Source organism: Cardiocondyla obscurior, linkage group LG29 (assembly GCF_019399895.1).
Source record: "Cardiocondyla obscurior isolate alpha-2009 linkage group LG29, Cobs3.1, whole genome shotgun sequence".
Taxonomy (NCBI): domain Eukaryota; kingdom Metazoa; phylum Arthropoda; class Insecta; order Hymenoptera; family Formicidae; genus Cardiocondyla; species Cardiocondyla obscurior.
Window position 1 is genome coordinate 839,887 of NC_091892.1, and position 21,779 is coordinate 861,665.

The 21,779-nt window shown below is 35.4% G+C and overlaps 5 protein-coding genes across 9 annotated transcripts; 3 read left to right on the top strand and 2 right to left on the bottom strand.

Annotated features, from left to right (window-relative positions):
- Positions 1-645: 645 nt before the first annotated feature.
- On the top strand, positions 646-2,429 carry LOC139112539 (large ribosomal subunit protein eL6-like). Of its 3 annotated transcripts, none has more exons than XM_070673602.1 (4): positions 646-693; positions 1,343-1,549; positions 1,637-1,910; positions 2,001-2,429. In XM_070673602.1, exons 2-4 carry the CDS (start codon positions 1,343-1,345, stop codon positions 2,345-2,347), a joined length of 828 nt encoding a protein of 275 aa, XP_070529703.1. In that variant the 5' UTR covers positions 646-693; the 3' UTR covers positions 2,348-2,429. The 3 variants fall into 3 exon arrangements, with proteins under 3 accessions (XP_070529703.1, XP_070529701.1, XP_070529702.1); XM_070673600.1 differs by having other exon boundaries at positions 680-906; XM_070673601.1 differs by having other exon boundaries at positions 680-887.
- Positions 2,430-2,595: 166 nt separating this feature from the next.
- LOC139112535 (dynein intermediate chain 2, ciliary) lies at positions 2,596-6,451 on the top strand. Of its 2 annotated transcripts, none has more exons than XM_070673592.1 (14): positions 2,596-3,159; positions 3,243-3,359; positions 3,420-3,621; positions 3,696-3,767; positions 3,885-4,057; positions 4,138-4,221; positions 4,331-4,517; positions 4,580-4,741; positions 4,816-4,959; positions 5,027-5,133; positions 5,236-5,413; positions 5,490-5,721; positions 5,794-6,027; positions 6,122-6,451. In XM_070673592.1, the coding sequence occupies exons 1-14, from the start codon at positions 3,103-3,105 to the stop codon at positions 6,297-6,299; spliced, it is 2,127 nt and encodes a 708-aa protein (XP_070529693.1). In that variant the 5' UTR covers positions 2,596-3,102; the 3' UTR covers positions 6,300-6,451. The 2 variants fall into 2 exon arrangements, with proteins under 2 accessions (XP_070529693.1, XP_070529692.1); XM_070673591.1 differs by having other exon boundaries at positions 2,598-3,159; positions 3,684-3,767.
- Positions 6,319-9,701, bottom strand: LOC139112536 (ribitol 5-phosphate transferase FKRP). The gene is made up of 3 exons (XM_070673594.1): positions 8,904-9,701; positions 8,548-8,805; positions 6,319-8,071 (listed from the first exon to the last, which is right to left on the bottom strand). The coding sequence occupies exons 1-3, from the start codon at positions 9,366-9,368 to the stop codon at positions 7,301-7,303; spliced, it is 1,494 nt and encodes a 497-aa protein (XP_070529695.1). The 5' UTR covers positions 9,369-9,701; the 3' UTR covers positions 6,319-7,300.
- A 411-nt stretch (positions 9,702-10,112) lies between these two features.
- On the top strand, positions 10,113-11,396 carry LOC139112541 (peptidyl-tRNA hydrolase 2, mitochondrial). Of its 2 annotated transcripts, none has more exons than XM_070673604.1 (4): positions 10,113-10,261; positions 10,506-10,704; positions 10,818-11,003; positions 11,182-11,396. In XM_070673604.1, exons 2-4 carry the CDS (start codon positions 10,537-10,539, stop codon positions 11,362-11,364), a joined length of 537 nt encoding a protein of 178 aa, XP_070529705.1. In that variant the 5' UTR covers positions 10,113-10,261; positions 10,506-10,536; the 3' UTR covers positions 11,365-11,396. The 2 variants fall into 2 exon arrangements, with proteins under 2 accessions (XP_070529705.1, XP_070529704.1); XM_070673603.1 differs by having other exon boundaries at positions 10,133-10,402.
- Positions 11,387-21,415, bottom strand: LOC139112531 (tetratricopeptide repeat protein 28). Its single transcript, XM_070673586.1, has 15 exons — positions 20,549-21,415; positions 19,755-20,012; positions 19,285-19,687; positions 18,604-19,161; positions 18,204-18,499; positions 17,675-18,140; positions 17,166-17,573; positions 16,640-17,017; positions 15,707-16,487; positions 14,859-15,532; positions 14,256-14,758; positions 13,718-14,080; positions 13,396-13,633; positions 13,095-13,316; positions 11,387-12,992 (listed from the first exon to the last, which is right to left on the bottom strand). The coding sequence occupies exons 1-15, from the start codon at positions 20,570-20,572 to the stop codon at positions 12,343-12,345; spliced, it is 6,222 nt and encodes a 2,073-aa protein (XP_070529687.1). The 5' UTR covers positions 20,573-21,415; the 3' UTR covers positions 11,387-12,342.
- Positions 21,416-21,779: the final 364 nt, after the last annotated feature.

Below are 21,779 nucleotides of genomic sequence, written 5' to 3' on the forward strand. Positions count from 1 at the left end.
AATATTTGGGCAAACAGTGAAGAGGTTGAATGCATATGTCACAGTTTTTATGCGCTATAAAAGGATTTTTAGGATAAAACAACATAATATATATGCATTACTTCTTGTTATGCAAATTGTACAAATTATTATATTACAAATGCTAACAAATAATTAACACAATTCTATGTAATAATCACCCTACAACTTGTTGAAGTGCTCACGTTACGTGGTATAGTCCATTATTGATTTTCCTCGTAGAATAACCCCAAAAAGGAAGGCATGCTTTCCCAGACGTCGCAAAAGAAAGAAACTAGTGGGACATCGATCGCGTATAAACCAAATTATACAGATTTCGAATGTTTCACATATATGTTTGGCATCTTTAGCAATTGTGTTATACGTTATTATTTATTTATAATTATTTTTATATATTTTAACAATTTGTTTCAATTGCCCTATGTCGAATTAATCGCAATGATGTATATATTACTCGTAAACGTAACTACTCGTCGTTTTTTACCTTTGCTTGACAACAAAAAAGATATTCCGAAAGTGATGCCGGTGTTATGTATTGTAGATCGCATCTATTGCGTCAGATAGAAAAAAAAAAAGAAAAAAAAATACGACTTTTGTCACGTTCATTTGCCAATGTATATTACTGTTACGTACACACAATACAGCTTTCTTTAACATCGAGGAAATTCACTTCACGTAATTTTTATTAATTGATATGTAGATTACGAAAAATTCACTCAAAATCTGAGAACTAAAACTTTACCGTGAATCTATTCAATGATGCGTTTTAAATGTCTATCATCACCTGTGGCAGTGGTGGCGACACATATCACATGTGTTTGTTACTTCGTTCAACCATTTGCTTTACGGTGCTCCACAGTAAGATTACGGTATAATGAACAACTTCACGTAATCAAGAAAATCTGGCTGTTATAACAATAAAATATTTAATTTCTAAAGCGAATATCGCTTTATGAATAATTTTTTCGAGAAACGCTATTATTTCGCGAGAATTGCTTTTACTCTCAGACTGAACTTATTAATTTAATCTATCATATTTTTAATTCTAAATAAATAACATGTTACACTTTTTTTCTCGACTCGTAGAGATTAGTCGTCATTTTTACTGCTTTAATATATATACATATAAATTATGTCGGTTTCTTTTTCATACACATTTTTATTTTACATGAAACCATGATTTGATATAACCTTTAATCACAGGCATGCTTGCTATGTATACAAGTGTGAAATAAATATATTTAGTTTTTAGACGTATATACATAATTACTTGCACAGCTTGTGTCTTTAATAATGAAAGTTAAATAAATATTTCTCCACACAGATGGCAGATACAAAAGCTCAAACTCCAGAAAAAAAGGCTGCAGCTACTCCAGCTGTAGCCAAAGAAGGAGCAAAGGCCAAGGGAAAGCCGGCAAGGGGAAAGCCAAGAAATTATGACCTAGGAAATGGTGTCTACAGATTCAGTCGTACTCGCATGTACCACAAAAAGGCTATCTATAAATTCCTTGAAAAAAAAACTCCTAAAAAGGTGATTAAATTAAGGAATAATATTTTAACATATTTTTAAGTAGTCAATATTAAATTTTACTTGATTGACTGTAATGTATTATTGTAGGCCAAGCCAAAAAAACGATTGACAATCGAGAAGCAGATCAGTGGTGACAAGAATGGAGAAAAGCGTATTGTACTTTTAAAAAAGAGACGCGCAAATTACCCTACTGCTGATAGAGTTACTTTGCATCATCCTAAAAAATATTTCCATGAACATCGGCGTTATTTGAGACCTACGCTAAAACCAGGAACAATCTGCATCCTATTAGCTGGTCTTCATAAAGGAAAGAGAGTTGTCTTCCTAAAGCAACTAAAGAGCGGCTTGCTCTTGGTTACTGGTACATTTATTAATACATTAATAAACTGCAGTAGATTTATTTTGTTAATAAATAATGCGAAACTTTTTACAATTTTTAATAAATTTTTAGGACCGTTCTTGATTAATTCGTGTCCTTTACGAAGAATCAATCAAAACTATGTAATTGCCACCTTACAAAGATTGAATACTTCAGGCTTCAAATTGCCTGGACATATTAATGATGACTATTTTAAAAGAAAACGCGACAAGCGTGCTAAGAAAGAGGAAGGTGATATCTTCACCAAAAAGAAGGAAGAATATGAACCGACTGATCAAAGGAAATCTGATCAAAAACTTGTTGACAAAATGGTAATTGATGCTATTAAAAAGCATCAGGATAAAAAACTGCTTTTTGCATATCTGTCTGCAATGTTTGGATTACGAAGCAGTCAGTACCCGCACAGGATGAAATTTTAATTTAAAACTATTAGATAAAAATTATATTTTTTTTATTTATAAAATATCTAACAAAAGTTTAATAAAAATGTATGACAAAATATGACTATCGATTTTCGAAACCTATAATTTTCAATCTTTAAGATTTAATTTTTTGTAATTCGAAATCTGTTTCTTTTATCGATTCCTCTATTTTTTAAATCTATGTTAATTTATATTTCTTATAGATAATTTAAAAAATAAAATTAAAGTAATGTTATTAATAAAAATAACATTTAATTAGGATATTTCTCTAATAAATAATTAAAGGGTTGCTTGACGTAAGAGAAACGTTACATTTATTCTTTTCTTTTATATAACTTTTCCTCTATTGATCTTATTTCACGCAACTGATTGACATTCTTATCAGTTTAGCGTATCCTAGGAAACCATAACAGACTTCTTAGTGTTGAACGATGACAAAAAGAGTGTTTGAAATTTATATCTGTTATACCTTTATATATGTTATATATACGTAACATATTACAAATCATTGAAAAATAATATTCTTTAGTTGTAAAATAAATCTGCTTTAATTAGAACAAACAAAACAGTGCCAAAAATAACGAAACTTTTGTTAATTAAAAGCAAGTTGTGCTTTATAAAAGGAAAACATAATTGAATACAACAATCGTAATTATAATAAAACACGAAGAAAAACGTTAAATTGATGATCCAACTAATCAATTATCAAAGACCATTGTGATTGCTTTAATATTTTAAATACAAAGAAAACAATGGCACCCGCAATACCAAAAAAGATGCCATCTAAAGTGTCAGAAACAAGTAAAGAGGTAAAATCCGTCATTATAACATTATAATTAAAAAAAAATTGTTACATTAGAAAAAACTAAATTAAAAGATTACGATGTTACAGCATTTATCATTAACGAAGAGTCATATATCACGACAAGATTTGGGCGCTGGTGACATGGATTGGATGCGAGGAAAATTTTTACTGAAACCAGATGATCAATTGCAATTAACAGAAGCGGTAAGTTCAGCATCTATTAATTCTTTTACGAGATAGTAATATACCTAATTATTGTCACAGGAATTACAAACGGAATTTGCTAGAGTGCTAACAATGCATAACACTAGAATACCAGATTCCTTAGTTGAATGGTCATGGAAACTACGCGAATTTATAAGATTACCGTCTCCACCGCATTTAGTAACTCTTTTGGATGTAACTGGCACGATACTACACAAAGATTCTGAAGAAGCCAAAGTACAATTGACAGGAGGAATAATTAGTATGTTTTTTATTTACCACAATAATTAATATGTATAAAATAATTATGTAACTATAATGTAGTCGATGATCAAGAAAAGACAGCAGACGAGAAATTAAACCATGATAAAATGGAAGAAGAAACAGAAGATGGAGAAGAGGAACAAGGTATGCGTCGAAAATACTGACGATATACGTATATAAGATTTACGATATTTTGATAAAGCATTTGATGTTTTCATATTATTTTTTTTTTAATAAAAAATGCATTTTTCATAAGAACAGCAGATGAAATAGATAAAACGGTGGAAGCACTAGCTGAAGCTGAACGTGAACATGAACTGGAAGCCGAACCAGAACCTGAGGAAGAGGAAACGGAAAAGATAAAACCCAAAAAAATACCTAATCAATTTAATTTCTGTGAAAGAGCAGCGTTGACATATGATAATCCCATGAGGGCATGTATACTATATTTCCTTATATATTTAACATATCGAAGCACTAGAAGTATAAAAAATTAATAAAATATCTTTTGCAGGATATGAGTACACAGACTATACCTCCACCTACTGCAACTTTCAACGCCAATGTCTTTCAATGGACTATCTTCGACGAATATCAAGTATATACAAACAATTTTATAAATTAACTTTTTTTGAAAAAGAATTAATATAATTTTTATTTAAAAATCTAATATGAATTATTATATGATTATATTATTCTACCGGCAGGAAGATTATGCTCAACAACAACGTGAGAAAGAAAAAGAAAAAAGAGCTCCATTGACGCAAATAAAAAAGGAAGATGTAAAAAAAAAGGCCCAAATAGAATCTTCAGCAATGACAAACAGAATGCTACAAGCCGCGAAAACATTAGAACGTATGGTAAATCAAAACATTTTCGACGACATATTACAAGGTAAACTCCAATTCTTTTTTTAATAAAATTTTAAGTATATATACTTCTTAAATTGTTATTAGATTATAGATATTGGGACGATCCGAGCGACGAATTCAAAGATGGTGAAGGTTCCTTATTACCTCTATGGAAATTTTATTACGAGAAGACTAAGAAACACGACATCACAGACATGTGTTTTAACAATAGATATTACGATCTTTTTGCGGTTGCTTTCGGATCACGTTAGTAAAATATAAAGATTTTTATTTCTATAACATTAAAGTTAAAAATGAGAATTAAAATATATCTATTTTAGTATCATTTAACAGTCAAATAACAAACGGCACGGTGTGTTTATTCAGTTTGAAAAATCCGTCATACCCAGAATGGATTTGTCCAACAGAATCTCCCGTGATGTGTCTAGATTTTAACGCTCAACATCCTCATCTTTTAGTAATTGGTATAAAATATTATTTTAAATATATAATGTGTCGTTTTATATTAGCATTAATTAATTAATAATAAAGGTACCATGGACGGAGCAGTGGCAGTTTATAACGTAATGTTACCGCCGTCCACGCCACAATATAAAAGCAATGACGTTGTGCAGAAGCACGGGGGATTAGTATGGGAGGTCTGTTGAATTTTTTGAAACTCTAAATTATTCGAAAATAATAAAACTAAAAATTTCTACAAGACATTTTTAACAAAATTCATGAATATGTACTGATTATAGATTTGTTGGGCGCCTGATACAGAAGAAGGAAATTTGGCGTTCTTCAGCGTCAGTATCGACGGTAAAATAAATCACTGGGTATTAAACCAAAACGATCTCGGCCTTACCACTGTCATGACATTATTTTTGGACCAACCACCTATACTTGGGCCAGATGGTACGATGATTACGCTAAAAGGTAACGACAGGCAAATAATAAAAAGAAATCAGAAAGCGTCACATTCGTAACGATTATGTAAGCTGTTTGCACCCAGGATGCGGAACATGCATCGCATTTCATCCCGCCGATCAGAATGTATTTCTAGTGGGTACGGAGGAGGGTTCTATGTACAAGTGCAATACAGCGTACAGCAGTATTTACATGAGAACATATCACGAAGCGCATACTATGCCGGTATATCGCATAGTTTTCAATAAATATAATTCTAGCATTTTTGCCAGCTGTTCAGGTGATTGGCGAATCAAAATTTGGGAAGATGAAAGACCGTGAGTTACATTACATGCAACATAATTGCACGAATTGCAGTAATATTTTACAGTAATACTTTTTGCACACAGCGAGCCTTTATTTATGTTCGATTTGGGTGTTCCCATTGGGGATGTTCAATGGGCACCATACAGCTCCACGGTGCTGGCTTGCGTATCAAATGATGGCAAAGTTACAGTATTTGATTTGAATGTGAATAAATACAGGCCGATCTGTAGTCAACAAGTTGTCAGTAAAAGAAAAAGCAAACTGACCAGATTAGCTTTTAATCATACATTGCCGTTTATAATAGTCGGCGATAACAAGTAAATAATGTTATCTATTTAATTAAAAAAAAAAAATTTATAGTTTTCAAAATATATTTTATGTGACTTGTAACTCGTTTTTCTAATTTTGCAGAGGTACCGTCATCACACTGAAACTATCTCCAAATTTACGAATAAAGGTGAAACCAACGAAAAAACAATTACACTTGTCATCTACAGAATTAGAATCTATGAAATTAGAAAAATTGCTCAGTTTTGTACGAGAACCTCCGGTATTAACGCCACCTAAAGACGCGCGAATAGCCACTTAAAAAAATGATAAGCAACTGATTTTAACTTTTATTAAACAACAGTGCTTTATTAATATTTCTATAACAGACGGATACATATACATATCTATATTTTTACAAATAAATTGGTACTATTATTATGCAATAGAGAGATAAAATACTTCTACAAAGTAGTTCACGTACATAAATTTTTATAGCTGAAAAATATCGTTGTAATAAATAAACTAATTCAGCAAATATAACCAAATTAAATAAATTGATTTAAATAAAAAAATTATTCAGATAAAATATTATATTTACACTATTCTTTAAATATTTTTCAAAATTAGGAAATTTGCAGTACTAAAATAATAAAATTCCTATTATATAAATAAATACATTTTATATTTTATTATTCACGATGCACCGTATTAAAATTTCTCTATCTCAAATGGAATATTTTTAAAATATCATGAGATTAAATCTGCCTTTTTATAATATTTGTAATATTAATTATTTAAATTTCTAATACAATATACTCTAATATCTACTAATAAACAATTCTAATCTAGTAAAATTTTAGTATAATAATAAAAATGTATTGAAAATGTATCAACGTCTATATTTGTAAATCTAGTTAAAAATACTAAATTTATTTGGCACAATATATTAACAGGTCAATTCATGCAGGAAGAAAGTTTGTGACTTTTACTATTCTAAGCAGAGTTATTCAAAGATATAAAGATAATATTTTATAACAATTATTTGTCGTTATTTCTGACTAAGGGTTTGAATAAGGCAAATAGAAATACGTTTACAAGTCTTCTCTTTAGATGAAAGACATTGTAATTTATATTTAAATATTAACGTTGTCATGCATAGATAATCCTAGTATCATTAGATACATGCGTAGTTTTAGGTATTTATTTGATTAGTTATTGATTCGATAATGATAAACGCAATTTTTTGAAGCATTAATTTCTGCATAAAATCAAACAACGATATACCATACGCTACCACGAATAATTTCAATTGGAAACAAACTAATCAAGAACAAATCTATTAGGTAATTCTGGATTCTCTATTACTCCCTTAAAATATTTAAGCTCTAGGAAGTCTCTAATATTATTTGGACATGGCACTTGTCTACCGGCGAACTCGATACTTGACATCGGATGAAGAAAGTGCTCTGGGAAGTCCCGGTTCTTCAGGAACCACGCGTCCTTTGTCATGGATCCATTACGTGTGTAGAACGGTAGCAGATTCACATGCAAACGGTTGACCCTGGAGTACTGTACCTTGAAGAATTCACCCTCTGTCGCTTTCTCCCAGATAAAGCCGTCATCGTCAACGACCGGCTTGCTTTTGGCTCTGACTAACCATGGCGATCTTGCCAGATCGTCACGGTTTAATCCAATTTGTACTTCGTGATCCCATGATAAAATATCACCGTGTCTCATTGCTCCCAACAACGATTGACCTTCTAACCAAAATCGTATGCCGACTTCCTCTAATTTATCAATAACGTGATGAGCGGTCTTTCTCAATCCAGCCAGACAACAAGGCGGTGTGTATCGATGTTGGTAGAGATATGACGGTACGCCGTTTATTACTGAACCGAAACATCTCGGAGTTTCCCGTGAACAACCGTACCATTCCACAGAACCGGAAGCCCTTGTAACTTTTTTTATCCCTAATTTTTCGAGCATTAATCGCTCCCGCGTACGATATAATTGTTGCATCTTGAATTGCGCTTGTTGATTTCTGTAGAGCGGTTTTCCTTCATTGAATTGGTAGTTCTTCAGTATATGTATCTAAAATAATACAAAAAACGTTTTAAACATTTGTGTAATCGAACAATTTTACAATAATTTAAATCTTAAAAATTTTATTTAATAAACAAAAAGCACTTACCAAATTAAAATATTTAAACATAAAAAATTGTGTAATTAAACAATTTTACAATAAATAATTTAAATCTTAAAAATTTTATTTAATAAATAAAAAGTACTTACCAAATTAAAATATTCAAATACAAAAAATTGATCACTAACACAACACACAAAACTCAAAAATAAAATACTTATTATATTTATTATATAAATTAATTTATATAAATATAAATTAATTACAATATATATAATTGCATGTAAATGCAAGATCTGCATTTTATTCCATTTAATTAAATAAATATAATTAAATGTAAATAAATTAATGACAGTAAAGAAATAAATCAACAAATTATATTTATAACAGAAATAAAAAAATAAAAAAATAGGAAATAAATTACCTTTGCGCCAATAGCTGTTGTCTGAATGTACAATGCATCTGTAAAGGGTAGCAGGAATGGATCTGACAGTCTCCTCAAAAGTTTTGCTTCCAGCATAGTCACATGTCTGCCTGTTACACTATCACATACTGTTCCCATAATTTTCACTATCTTCAAACTCCATTCTCTCACTTTTAAATCTAATTCAAGACAATGTAAGATTACTTTTCCCACTGGTACAATAACTATTCCTAAGTTTGACACTTGAGAGACAGTCTCCTGCAAAATATACATAAAAAAAGAATAACAGATAAAATCCTAAAAATATTCTACCTCAAAATAATGCATTTTCTCATATCACAATAAAGAATATTTACCTGGATAACTTGCTTTGTTGACAATCTTGTTGCATCGGGTAAAAAGAGAACAAATTTGGTACGTATATAAAAGAGTGGATTTCTTTCCTCAAAAGACTTATTAAATTCAGGCCGTAAGCTGATCAATTTAACGTTCCTCATGCTCTCGTTGGCAAAATCCAGCTCCAGTGGTGGATATGGCAATTCATCACAGACTATCAAAATTGGTATCTCTGGGAAGGAATTTAGAACTGACTCTACCATGGATGCTACATCGTTTTCAAAATTCTCAAACTGCCTGATGACGATGGTGACCAGGCGGGCTAGGCGTCGGTGAAGTTTCTGTGGAAGCTCGTTCGTCGCGACGCTTGGCGTCAGCAGGCCCAGGGTGTTTTGCGCTGCAAACAGCCGCCATATCCTGTGCCAGACGATGATATTGCCCAAAAGCGCGAGAACTAGGACTGCCCTGACGAATCTGAGGCGCATTATTATGGCACGCGGTTTAATCTCATCTTACGAATTATACGCGAACGACGCGTATCTCATAGCATCCCGGTGTTAAATTCCAACGTTGAACAATTGAGAATTTGGAATAGTTTTGCCATACTGAAAGTGCTGGAACGAAGATTTCCAATTACGGACTCAATTGTGGGTCATTCCGCGCGACGTGACGAGCTCTCGCAACATTACGAAGTTAACAAACGCGTAAATATTATTCAGAAGAGGCAGACGCCCACGAAGCTTTTGAGTCAGCTTTTCGAGGTTACGGTACTTGTAGCAGAGACCACAGAGACAGCAACCAGAATGCAACTGAATGCAATTTATATGACCGCCATACACTTAGCAGATAAATTTAATATTTCTTATTTTCAACTATTCTAATCGCTTGCGAATTGTTTGGGCAAGTTAAGGAAAATACTCTTATAATTTAGGAATTAATAGTTTAGATAAAATCAATTAATTAAAGTTGGACATTCAGATAGCAGACAACACTTCAAAAAATTTTTTTTTAATGTTATTTGATTCGAAATCATTTGCGAAACATTTCTATAAAATTTCAGATTTTGCGAAATAATAATTGTAATATTAAATTAAAATTAATATCTGAAAATTCTCGAAAGACCGTTTCGACCAATCAAATTGCTTATTCCTTTGCATTGTGTATTAGGTTTTATCGATTGTAAAATTGCCTTAATGCCTACTATGAGAATATATGAGAATATATATATCACCATCAAGTTTGGTAGTTTCGAAATTTACTTTACATGGGCGTTATAGGCATACTAAGAGAGATGTTAGAAAGGTTGATGTATTACATGTGATCATTTAATACTACATGTGATTATCATCAGATTTAGTGATAACGCTGCCTTGTTTTAGTGAGTAAAAATTGTACATTTTAATTATTTAAATTGTGTATTAAGAACATATGTAATACAAATGATACGTCGTAGAATAATAATGTTTATTTTTTAATGTACTTATGTATGTACTACCGGTTCAATCGGTTGTCGTTAAAAGTATGTCGCTATGAAGTATGCACATGATAGTTTTATTTATATATCTACGAATTACTTTCACTCGAGTAATAGTGTTTTTTTAATCTCGTATTTGTCTTTACAGGTTTAATTTTATCGTGTGTTATTGAGAAGCCATGGAGGAGCTCGGTGAAATAATTGTAGCTCAAGCTACAGATCCAAAAGTAGCATTTATGGCTGCAGTTCTCTTTGGTTATTGTCTGTACAAACTCATGATTATGACAAAAAGAAAGAGTCCTCAAACTCTTAAGGAGGATTCGGATGAAACAGATGATGAAGACCCAGTAAAGAAAATCATTATCTTATTTTCAAATCTGTCTCGATCTTGCTGTAACTTATAGAATTTTTCTCACCGAGTTAAACGTATATAGTTATAATTTGTTTTCTGTTTGTCTAGGTATACATAGATGACAATGATAGTTACAAGATGATTCTTGTAGTTCGAACAGATTTAAAGATGGGGAAGGGAAAAGTAGCTGCTCAGTGCTCACATGCCGCTGTTGCGGCATATAAGTCTGCTAGGAAATATCCGGAAATTCTAAAAGCCTGGGAAAAATGCGGCCAACCTAAAATCATCCTCAAGGTATTGCATTTTAATCAACTATGCATTGATAAAAAATATATTACAAACTATGTAACAAATTTATTATGTTCTTATTAGTTTAATATTTAATAAATATATTTAACTATACATAGTTGAAATAAATATATTTGTATACACTCACGTAGGGGAAGAAATAAAAAAGAATATTGACTTACAGGTAGACAGTGAGGCTGGTCTTGTTGAGATAGCAAAGCAAGCTAAAATTGCAGGTCTCTTGTCAAATGTTATACAGGACGCGGGGCACACGCAAATACCAGCGGGAAGTAAAACGGTATGCGCGGTTGGACCTGGTCCAGAGGAAATGATAAATGTTATAACTGGTGATTTAAAGTTATTTTAACTTATCAAATAAAACCTGAGTCTTTTAATACATCCTCCATTTTTATATTTTATTTCTAACATTCCATCTGCTACTTAAATTCAGTCTATTGACGAAAATTCATCTAGTTACATATAATAGAAGTCGATGTTACTGTCATCAATTTTTTAGTATCCATTATATATATATAAAAAAGTTAAGATTATGTAATTTTTAAAGTTTTTCTTTATATTTTTTTTATAAAGCAGCCTTTTTAAATTAATATTTGACTGGATAAAATGTACGAGTAAAACAAATTTTTTTTATGTGTATGAAAAGCTTTAACAAAAGTATTTATCTTAATAGATTTCTCTTACAATTAATATAATATATATTTGTGTGTTGTAAAGTACAAACATAGCATTGAGTGTTCTTTATGCACACTCAGAATACTTAATAAATCTTGATAAAATTAGAGCTCGGATGTTACTGCAGTTATTACTATTTATTGCTGACTGTTACGAATCTTATCAATTATAATCATAAATTAAAACAGATAAAAGTAGTTGATTTTTTAACTCATTAAATCATCCGAACTCTACAAAGTAATCTTTTGCTATATTAATCGAGAACGTTAATAATTAAACGTTTGGACGGATTATAATTAAAATCATACTTACGCATATTAGCGCTTAACAGAGACATTACTTCGTCCTTTCAATATATGATGCTCGTTATATTACGAGCTTTGCCGTATAAAAAGGACATGCACAGAAATACGTGTCTTTAGTAAATATTAAGGGATTTATGGTTCCTAGTATATTTTTTCAGGATTTTATCTTGAATACCAAGAAATATTGGCAAGTTTAATGCGCGCTTGGACTACGTTCTTCATCAATCGCTTTTCTGTCAGCCTTGCCGTAGTTACAAGGCGGCGATTACCTGTTTCCCAATGTGTCTCCCATTCTTTGGTACCCAGTACTATATACTTGACAAAATTAATTTATAAATATAAATAATCTATATCGGTGGCGCGGGAGCTTTCCGAGGTATTTTATTCGAACTCGCAGCACTACACTGCGACTCCGCGATAGATCTACCGTCGGCCTCGTCTCTTCGACAGAGCTCCGGCTCGTTCTGTATCCAATTCTGCGTCTGACCGTGACCCACCGTTTTCGATTGAGATTCTTCGTTCTCCGACACGGCTCCCACTTCCTCTAATAATTTTGACAGGGATGGCGCTAGACCCAATCCTAAGTTACGTTCGTGGTATACTTCCGAGATCGTAGGTGTTAGTTCCCGTGTCAGACTCGTCAGGGAAGTAGCCAGGTTCCTTAGATTCTGCGGATGAGTTTCGGTAGACTGCGTCGTATCGGTCTGCGCGCTGCAAATATCTTCGTTCGTCGCTGTGGAATGCCGCAGTTTTCTCAAAGAATTTGTACCGATCTCCGTTCTCACGCTCAACCTTTCCAGTACATTAGCTGGCAACGGCGGTAAAGGCTGCCGTCTTAATACGGTAGCGTGTCCATTATCCCAATCTGTCACCGAACTGCTCGAGCTTGAGCCGGGTCTTACTAGATTCTGGTCGGGATAAAGATTCCGAATACGAGTCTGATGATTTAAATTAAGCGCCACAGGAGGACTAGGTGTAAATGCCACATCTGATTCACCTGGAATGTTCAAATATAACATAAAATTTCTGCGTAAAATAATATATCTTACGAAGGTTTCATATAAAATATATTTGATTTTTTTTTATTTTATATATGTACCTCCACCATTTTGACACGGCTGTCGTGAGGTTGGAATCAAAACGTTCGGTGGTTCCATGGTTTTCCCGTCTGGTTCGCCACGATGTCGTACATAACTTGCGAACGCTCCTCCTAATCGCGGTCGTTCCACAAGGCCATTTTTCTCTGTATGAGGTACAGAAGCTAAACTCTCCATTGAACTGCCTGAATCTAAGCTAAGGCTTTTTGGCGCTTCTTGTGTATCTGCAATTAATACACGCATTATATAAGCGAATAATTAATTTATATTTATTATTCTATTAATATTTGAATTTGAATTTACCAAATAATGCGAGAAGAGCCTGAAGAGCGAACTGTACGGCTCTACGTGAGGCTTGTTTGCCTGTTCTTAATATTACTTCCGATTGTCCGACTTCCATTAAATCAAAACCTAAGCTAGCGAATAGTTCGTGCGATCCCGATGCTCTCCAAATATGTACAGGCACTATAACTTCTTGTCCTTCTGTGGCGCAACTAGCTCTTTTCATAGCAGCAATAACATCTTCCGCAGCTTCCGGTGCCTAAAATATTTTCGGTGTAATTAAATGAGATAAAATAAAATTTACATCGTATTTAATTAAATATTAATTAAAATAAATTAATACTTGTAAAAGTCTAGCCAAGGCGTGCAACGACGATTGACCTAATCCTAATAGAGCTTGCAAACTGGCGCTGCATCTCGTTAGTCTTTCTTCAGGATCACTTTGTGGGAAGAACACGGAAGATGGTATACCGTTGCCGGCTGGTTCAAATCTGAACCCCACAGACATGAGAAGTTCTCGCCAACCGGTGGCCGCGCCCACTTTATTCTCGATACTGCGCTGTGTTGTATACATGGCGTTCTTCTGTCCACGATGAATTCTCTGTAATGATTTTTCTACTAGATGAAGCGTTACTCGCAGCGCGTCCCTGCTTTGCTCGGGACCACCGCGCAATAATTCCGCCAGCGCTTGACCCATAAGCGCGACCTAAAACAAGAGAATAAAATATTACGATTATAACAGTAAAATACGAAATATTATAATAAGCTACTTTTTTTTTATTCAGAACTTGTTTGTTCGTAAACTAATATAATTATAATTTAAAAATTAAATTATTTATTTGTTGTTTTAAAAGCATATACAATTCTTATTTTAAATATACCTTATTAGACAGTCTCGCGTCTCCGCCAATAAGCAGCCAACCGGCCCAGTTGGCAGGATGAGCGAAATGTCTAGTATGCTGAACAGTTTGCATTGCTTCAGCTAATGCACGTGATGCTCTTGCACCCTGCAACATTGCGCTGTAAAACGCTCGCAATAAAATACTGCCAGCGGTCGGTGGTACTGCCCACATGCCTACGAGGACACATTGTGCACCCGCGCTCAATAAAGTCTTGGCGAGATTCTGTATGCCGTCTGACGTGGCGTTTGTACTATCCACGTTGCTCCAACTCTGGCCACTGGATATAACTACAAGGCGGGCAGACATTTTTAACCTGAGTAAATCTGCTTGATTTATCATATATTCTGGTTTTTCGGACGGCTCCTCGCATTGATCGGGGGAGAATGCTAAACTACCAGTATTCCAGAAAATTGGTACTGTCAAATGAACGCACTCCGCATCCGGTAGAGATCGCAAAACTGCTGATCTGGTAGCTTCTAGTCCTGCAATAAATAAATAAGAGTTAAAAATTGATCATTGACACTTTCTGCGAAGTTGACGCAATTAAGAAAATTTTTTTTTAATACTGTAGCTGTTACCAACCAGTCATAGCGCGGGCCTCCAATAATTCAGCTACTATTTCCGATTCAGTTTCGGTCGAAGCGACACTCTCAGCCCAACCATATTCTTCTCGAATATCCTCCGGCAAAACAGGATTTCCCGCGACCAATGCGGCCACAGTAGCACCGCCTTCTAACACGGGAGTCTTCGATCTCTTTCTAAGCGCTGCAAGGGATGGTACTACTAACAACGAAAATCTCTCGCACAAATAATCTTCACCCAGATTGGATTGCAAAGCAGGGAACGGTGTCAAGTAAAGAGATTTTTCTACAACCATGATTAGCTCTTTTCGCGGCGGTGGTAACAGATCTTCAAAGGGAGCGAGAAGAAGATCATAAAGCACTTGTATCGGCAATGGTGCCTGCCACGTAGGTCCTTTCGCGCCTCGTGCCCAACGGGCGCTTCCGGCGCGAGAGCTCACGGAACCAACACTAAAAAGGCTGCTCAAACTGTAAGAACTAGCATTCAAGTGATGACCTCTGGATGGAATTTTGGTAGATTCTTCAACAAGCTCGTTGCTTTCGTCTAAGAGTGCTTCACGTGCTTGAAGAACCTTTTTTTCCAGACCTATTCCATCGTCTAATGTGGTAGAGTGAAATCGTAACAGCCCGCGTCCTGGCGCTAAGCACCACGCATGCAATTCACATCCCACTTCACTGAAATTATTTCATTAAATTATTTTTGTTTAATCTTTAACAGAATCATAATAGATAAGATATTATGTTATTAAATAATTATTTTATCTTGCTTACAAAAAAATATACCTGTAGTATAAAATAAGATATTATGTTATTAAATAATTATTTTATCTTGCTTACAAAAAAATATACCTGTAGTATAAAATAATTCCACGTTGTCGATCAATAATCTCAGAATAATGAGTGGCATCATCTAAGGAATGACTTTTAGATCGCCTGGATCTTTCTGCCCAATTTAAAGCTTCCTCTGCTCGATTTAGATTAATTAATACCTTTTGTAACATCCTATATGTTTCTGATAGCAATTCGGTTCGATTGGGTTGACCACAAGAAAGAGATATACAAGTTCCATCTAATGACTCTAAAAGATTCGCAGCTTTCTCCAAGTGTTCCACAGAGATGATTGCTTCACCAGTTTCCCAATGCACGAGACCGAGTCTGTGTCTTAATCTGGCGGCTTCTTCTCTTCTACCTAAGCCTTCAGAGAGAGACAAACCAGATTGCAAATAACTCAGAGCGCGTGGTAGATCTCCGCATAGATGATGAAGTCGACCTAAGCTCGCGAAAGCCGCTGCTCGTGCGGGTTGATCACCCGCAGCGGCTGCCAGGCTTAAGGATTGCTCTTGCAATCTTATAGCTTCTTCATATTGTCCCAATGTTTCCTGAGTTAATCCTAAATTAGCACAGGCGCGAGCTTGCAATCCGGCCGCGTCCAAGCCCTCGGCGATCGACAGCTCTAATTGATGATGACGTAATGCAGAATTTGGATCGTCCATTAAAAGATGCACTGCTCCCAAGCCGCTGGCAGCTTCGGCTTCGGCCGCTTTATCACCGAGCCCGCGAGCGAGAGCCAATTGATGTGATAAACAACTAACAGCTTGTTCGTGATTACCTAAAGCGGCGTGTACTCTGCCTGTAAATTAATATTTGAATAATATCAATTAACATTAGTCGACTGAAAATATTTGCGTGATTTTTATACAAATATCTACCAAAAGTAAACTTTTTACATTTTTTTTAAACTTTTATAAAATTAATCTCAATTTTATTATTATGTAAATTTACCTAAGTCACCATAAGCGGCACCTCTCGCTTCGGGACTATCAACTTCGTGAGCGGTCACTAATCTCTTCTCAAAACATACTAAAGCTTCCTGTAAATTTCCAATGGCTTCGCGAGCTCTTCCTAATCCTCTATACGCTCTCTCTTGATCTCTTATGCTTTTCAATTTTGTAGCAGCTGTCAATTGTTGTTCATGACATTTGATAGCTTCTTCCAAATCACCTAAAGCCTCGTAACAATCTCCCAAATTTCCAAGTGCTCGAGCTTTGTCGAGTAAAGCAGTCCCGGTAATTAGCGGTTCTAAAGTTGCTAACTGTTGTTCGAAATAACCGATAGCATCTTCGTAATGCGCCATATTAAGTCTAGCTATGCCCAAATTTCCTGTAACATAAAAAAAAATATAAAAAAATAAAAAAAATTTATTAACTTTTATCGTTACTAAGATAAATTGTTTATTTTTATAGAAAAAAATTATCTTTTTAAATAAACATCTTTAATATTCTATTAAAAAATCCGAAATTTAAATTACCTAATGCTTGGGCTTCAACTCCCGAATCTGCTAATTCCTTCGCCCTTTCTAATTGTTCTTGATAACATTTGACCGCGTGAGTATATTGTCCTAGTGCCATGTGAACTGCACCTAAATTCCCATGCGCCCTACATTCGCCACGTAAATCACCAGCTTCTTGTCTTAAAGTTAATTCTTGTGTGTGAAAACCGAGAGCCTTGTCTAAATTTTTCGTTGCTCGATGAGCAGTTCCTAATGCGCCATAAGCAGCCGCCTCTAGACAGCGGTCAGCTGCTTGACGGGCCAAATTTAACTGACGTTGATGCATTTTGATGGCTTCGTCTACTTCTCCCATACGCAATAAACAATCGCCGATATTTCCCAGAGCGCGAAACTTGCCAGCCAAATGCTTAGTCATATGCGCAATTGCTAAAAAATAAATTATTATATTAGTTTTTTTGTTTTATTATTTACTGTCTTACTTTTAATATTATATATTTGTATATTTTACAACTGCATAAAAGTATTACCTAAATAATATTTTTGACATTCCAAGGCAGTGTCCAAATTTTCCAGCGCCAAGTGAGCTAGCCCTAAATTACAGTAAGCCCTACCCATTCCAGATTTATCTTGTAAATCCTTTGCTAACGCTAAATCTTGATCATAATATCTCACAGCTTCTCGATGATTTCCGAGGCAATAGTGAGCGTATCCTAGAAAATGGCACGCTTTAGCTTCTCCCTCAACGTCGTGCAATTCTTGCGATAGCATTAGGTAATGCTCATAATATGGTACTGCCTCTTCAAATCTGCCACGCGAAGAAAGACAATTAGCGAGATTTAACAAAGCACACGCTTCACCGGCCGTGTCTTTCAGTTCACGTGCTATAGCTAAGTGAGCTCTATAATGTCTTAATGCCGCTTCGTGGCCTTGCACAGCCTGATACGCGACAGCCAAATTTCCGTGTGTGCTGGCTTCTGAACTACGATCGTTTACCTGAACGACATTTTTCATTAGTAAAGTGTTTTATAATGATATAATTGTTCTCGAGTCGCCTACCTCTTTACTTATTGTTAATTCCTGTTTATGATACTTAATGGCTTGCTCGTAATAACCCAAGGCGTTATAAGCATTTCCAATGTTTCCGTACGCTCTTCCCATACCGGCTTTGTCTCCTAACGATCTTGCGATTCCTAAATGTGCTTGATGTAATTTTAATGCAGCATCGTGCTCACCGAGTAATTGATATACTATTCCTAGATTGCTACAAGCCCGTCCCTCGGCTACCTTATCTTTCGTTACCAATGCAACATCGAGTTGTCTTTGATGCCAAAGCTTTGCTTGTGCCAAGTCGCCTATGAAATTATTTAGAATATAATTATATTAACATAAAAAAAAGAAAAAGAAAAAACAGTATTTTAATAATTCGTTTATACAATATATGTACATTAATAGTTACCTGCACATCTGGCGGCATGACCTAATCCCGCGTATGCTCTGGTTTCTATCGCTCTGTCTCCAAGTTCTTGAGCTATTCTTAAAACGTTTTCGTGATAAGCCATCGCTTGGCCAAAATTTCTACGATAGTGATGGGACGACCCCAAATTACTGAAGGCCCTCGCTTCTTCTACGCGATCACCGAGCCGTCTGGCTATTCTCAGATGTTGAGTGTGACAATCAACTGCGCTTTCAAATTCTCCCATTGCTAAATAAACCGCTCCGACATTACCAATTTCACGAGCTTCTTGCAATCGATCTCCCATCTGTTTCACCAATTGTACGCATTGCTTATGGGAAGCCAGGGCGTTCGGTAAATCACCGATCGCCGTATAGACGTGTCCCAGACTAGTCAAGGCCGAAGCCGCCGCTTGCGTATCTTTGCATTTCATAGCTAAAACAAGTTGATATCTATGAGCTGTTAGAGCTTCTTTGAAGCTGCCTTTGCTAAAATAAGCGGAGCCTAAATTTCCATGGGCTCTGCATTCTCCCTGTGTATCTCCTAGAGAACGCGCCACTCCTGAAAGTTTTTATTATCAGGAAATAAATTTATTTCACGTTCACAAAGATTACAATTTGAAAAGAATCAGTATAAGCATTTTCTCGCTTGCATCATCTTACTCTTGATTTATTTATTACTTACCTAAATCTTGTTGCATGTAATTAATCGCCTTGTCCAAAGAATTCAGTGCCCAGTACGCGCTCGACAAAGCGGAAAATACAGAACCTCTTAATTTTAAGCTGCACGAACCAATTGTAAGCGCGGCCTCCAATACGCCAGCGGCCGCCCTGTATTGTCCAGCTCCAAGCAACTCCTGACCGACCACAGATATGACAACGAATGGAGATTCGTCGAGCTTCATCGCGCGCAATTGTTGGAACGTCGGTTCCAAAGTCGGTCGCAATGGTGATTTTAGAGATGCTTCTACTAAACCTGATAATAGCTGATGATTGGACGCATCGTGAGCTAATCCCGTGCTAAAGGCAACAAGTGCCTCTCCGTGACGTCCTAAGCATTGCAACGCTACTCCTTGCCGATAATATGCCTGAAAATCAATCGTTACAGATCCAGAATTGATAAAAATTGGCATAAAAAAATATAGGAATGTGTACCTTCGGCCACTGAGGACTGAGCTCGGTAGCTCTGACGGCGTCCTGTAACGCGAGCGCGAATAATCCCATTTTCAGTCTGGCGGCTGACCTATTTGAATATAATACGTGACTAAGGGGGTCCAGGGCGAGGGCTTCCGTATACAATGTTGCAGCAAGTGCGTAATCTCCATTCTGACACGCCGCGTTACTCCTGCGTACTGTTTCTAAGAATAATGCCCTGGATCCAGCGGCCAAGGCCGACGTACCTTCGGGCTCCACCTAACAATTATTAAATTACACAAGCTATTTATATATATATATATATATATATATATATATATATATATATATATATATATATATATAAACATCTTTAAAATTAAAAATAACTAAACGAGTACTTGTTATTTTTATTTCCAACTACGTGATAAAATTAATGATAATTAATATATTTTTAATTGATAATGTCAATTAATAATATAAATATGTTGCATTATTTTATTAAAACGGAACTTTGCCGAAAATAGAAACTTTCAAATAAAGTTGGAAGCAAAAAAAATCTTATTAGAGACTTTTCTTTCAATATTTTAAAATAATTAATGTGTATAAATAATTTCTTCGTAATTAAATAAGAAATATCATTAATATAAACTGAAGTCAATGAGATACTTGAATGAATAAACTACGTAACGATTAAACGAAAACTAATCAAAATACGAGATGAAACATACAAGCATGAAGGGATCAGATCATAATCTAGAATCTGGAATCTAGAATGGACCTAATTAACTGCAATAAGAATCAGTGGTAATTACCTCAGAGATATCCCTATGAGACATTGCTTAAGACGAGATAGTAGCATTCTCTGGCATAGGCATCATCTGCAGTGTGCTGGTATGAAGATCAGGACCCGGATTGAACGTGCGGATACCTCTTATTTCTCGCAGTCCTTCTCTCTCTTTTCTCTTTCTTCACGATAAGACTTAATCTCCACACCTTTCTTCGACATCCGCTTGCAAACTAAACTTTGTGAGTATTCGCGTTACATTGTTTCATCGCGCGTGAGCGGTAATAAGAGGGTTTCTTTTCGCTAGAACGGGCAAATGGGACCGATTAATAAAAAAGGAGGGAGGCAGGCGTCTTAGGGGGGCACCCACTGCATTCCTCAAGCACAGCCATCTTGGAATGTGACCCCAGGTCCCTCCGTCGGGCCCTGAGCGAGGCCGGCAGTCGGCACTGCTGCTTGCCGCCTGCCCGGTGCTGTTTGCTTCTTCTATGTGCTCTCCTCTTCCTCTTCTTTCACCTCGCCGGGCCCCCGACCGTGTGCTGGTCCGCTCGTTCCGACACTATCATCGGCATACGAGCGTGCAAAATGAACACGCATACACGCACACACACGACACACGACGCATACGTGAAAACGTGAGCCACGCGCGCCAAGATACGTGGGTCTGTGATGGGCTCGATGTATGTACTGCTTTGCAACAGCAACTGCTCCGTATTTCGCGCCTCGCATATCAAAAGAAAACTCGGTCTTTAACCCGAAAATCCTATATAGAGTCCCTAATTAACTACAAATCGAGAAAATCTTCTCAAGAGTCAGACGTTCTTTGAATTCTTCGAGACTCCAAGTTAATCGGAGATACCGTTATGATGCGGAATACCCTGTATGCACATGTAAAAATGTTAATGAGACGAACAATCTTCACCCTATTTAATGAAATGGAAAGTCATAATATTGACGTACAATTTTTTAATACGCATACTAAATAATAAGTTAAATTATTTTTGACTAATTTATTTTGTACAAAAACCGATAAATACTTTAAATGTTACCTTAAATTCTGCACGTGCCGAATGTAATCATTTATTTGTCATCGTTGAATCAAGAACAGGAGGTTTGTCGAGTATTTAAAAAAATCATCCATCCATTCTTGAAATAACAATTGAATTATTTTTATAAAATCTGAAGCTCTGCCAGCATTTTCTAAAAAAAAACTGTGTCATTGAGAACAAGATAAAAATGTTAAAACGTACAGAAAGTCT

Coding starts and splice junctions, on each gene's coding strand:
- LOC139112535 (XM_070673591.1), top strand. CDS start 3,103: ATGGCACCCGCAATACCAAAAAAGATGCCATCTAAAGTGTCAGAAACA. Junction 3,622..3,683: donor ATTGACAGGAGGAATAATTA/GTATGTTTTTTA, acceptor ACTATAATGTAG/TCGATGATCAAGAAAAGACA. Junction 3,768..3,884: donor AGATGGAGAAGAGGAACAAG/GTATGCGTCGAA, acceptor TCATAAGAACAG/CAGATGAAATAGATAAAACG.
- LOC139112539 (XM_070673600.1), top strand. CDS start 775: ATGATGCGTTTTAAATGTCTATCATCACCTGTGGCAGTGGTGGCGACA. Junction 907..1,342: donor GGTATAATGAACAACTTCAC/GTAATCAAGAAA, acceptor TTCTCCACACAG/ATGGCAGATACAAAAGCTCA. Junction 1,550..1,636: donor AAAAAAAAACTCCTAAAAAG/GTGATTAAATTA, acceptor GTATTATTGTAG/GCCAAGCCAAAAAAACGATT.
- LOC139112536 (XM_070673594.1), bottom strand. CDS start 9,368: ATGCGCCTCAGATTCGTCAGGGCAGTCCTAGTTCTCGCGCTTTTGGGC. Junction 8,806..8,903: donor CAACAAAGCAAGTTATCCAG/GTAAATATTCTT, acceptor TATATTTTGCAG/GAGACTGTCTCTCAAGTGTC. Junction 8,072..8,547: donor CAACAGCTATTGGCGCAAAG/GTAATTTATTTC, acceptor GTATTATTTTAG/ATACATATACTGAAGAACTA.
- LOC139112531 (XM_070673586.1), bottom strand. CDS start 20,572: ATGTCTCATAGGGATATCTCTGAG. Junction 17,574..17,674: donor ATGTCAAAAATATTATTTAG/GTAATACTTTTA, acceptor TTTATTTTTTAG/CAATTGCGCATATGACTAAG. Junction 15,533..15,706: donor GGAATTATTTTATACTACAG/GTATATTTTTTT, acceptor AAATAATTTCAG/TGAAGTGGGATGTGAATTGC.
- LOC139112541 (XM_070673604.1), top strand. CDS start 10,537: ATGGAGGAGCTCGGTGAAATAATTGTAGCTCAAGCTACAGATCCAAAA. Junction 10,705..10,817: donor AAACAGATGATGAAGACCCA/GTAAAGAAAATC, acceptor CTGTTTGTCTAG/GTATACATAGATGACAATGA. Junction 11,004..11,181: donor AACCTAAAATCATCCTCAAG/GTATTGCATTTT, acceptor ATTGACTTACAG/GTAGACAGTGAGGCTGGTCT.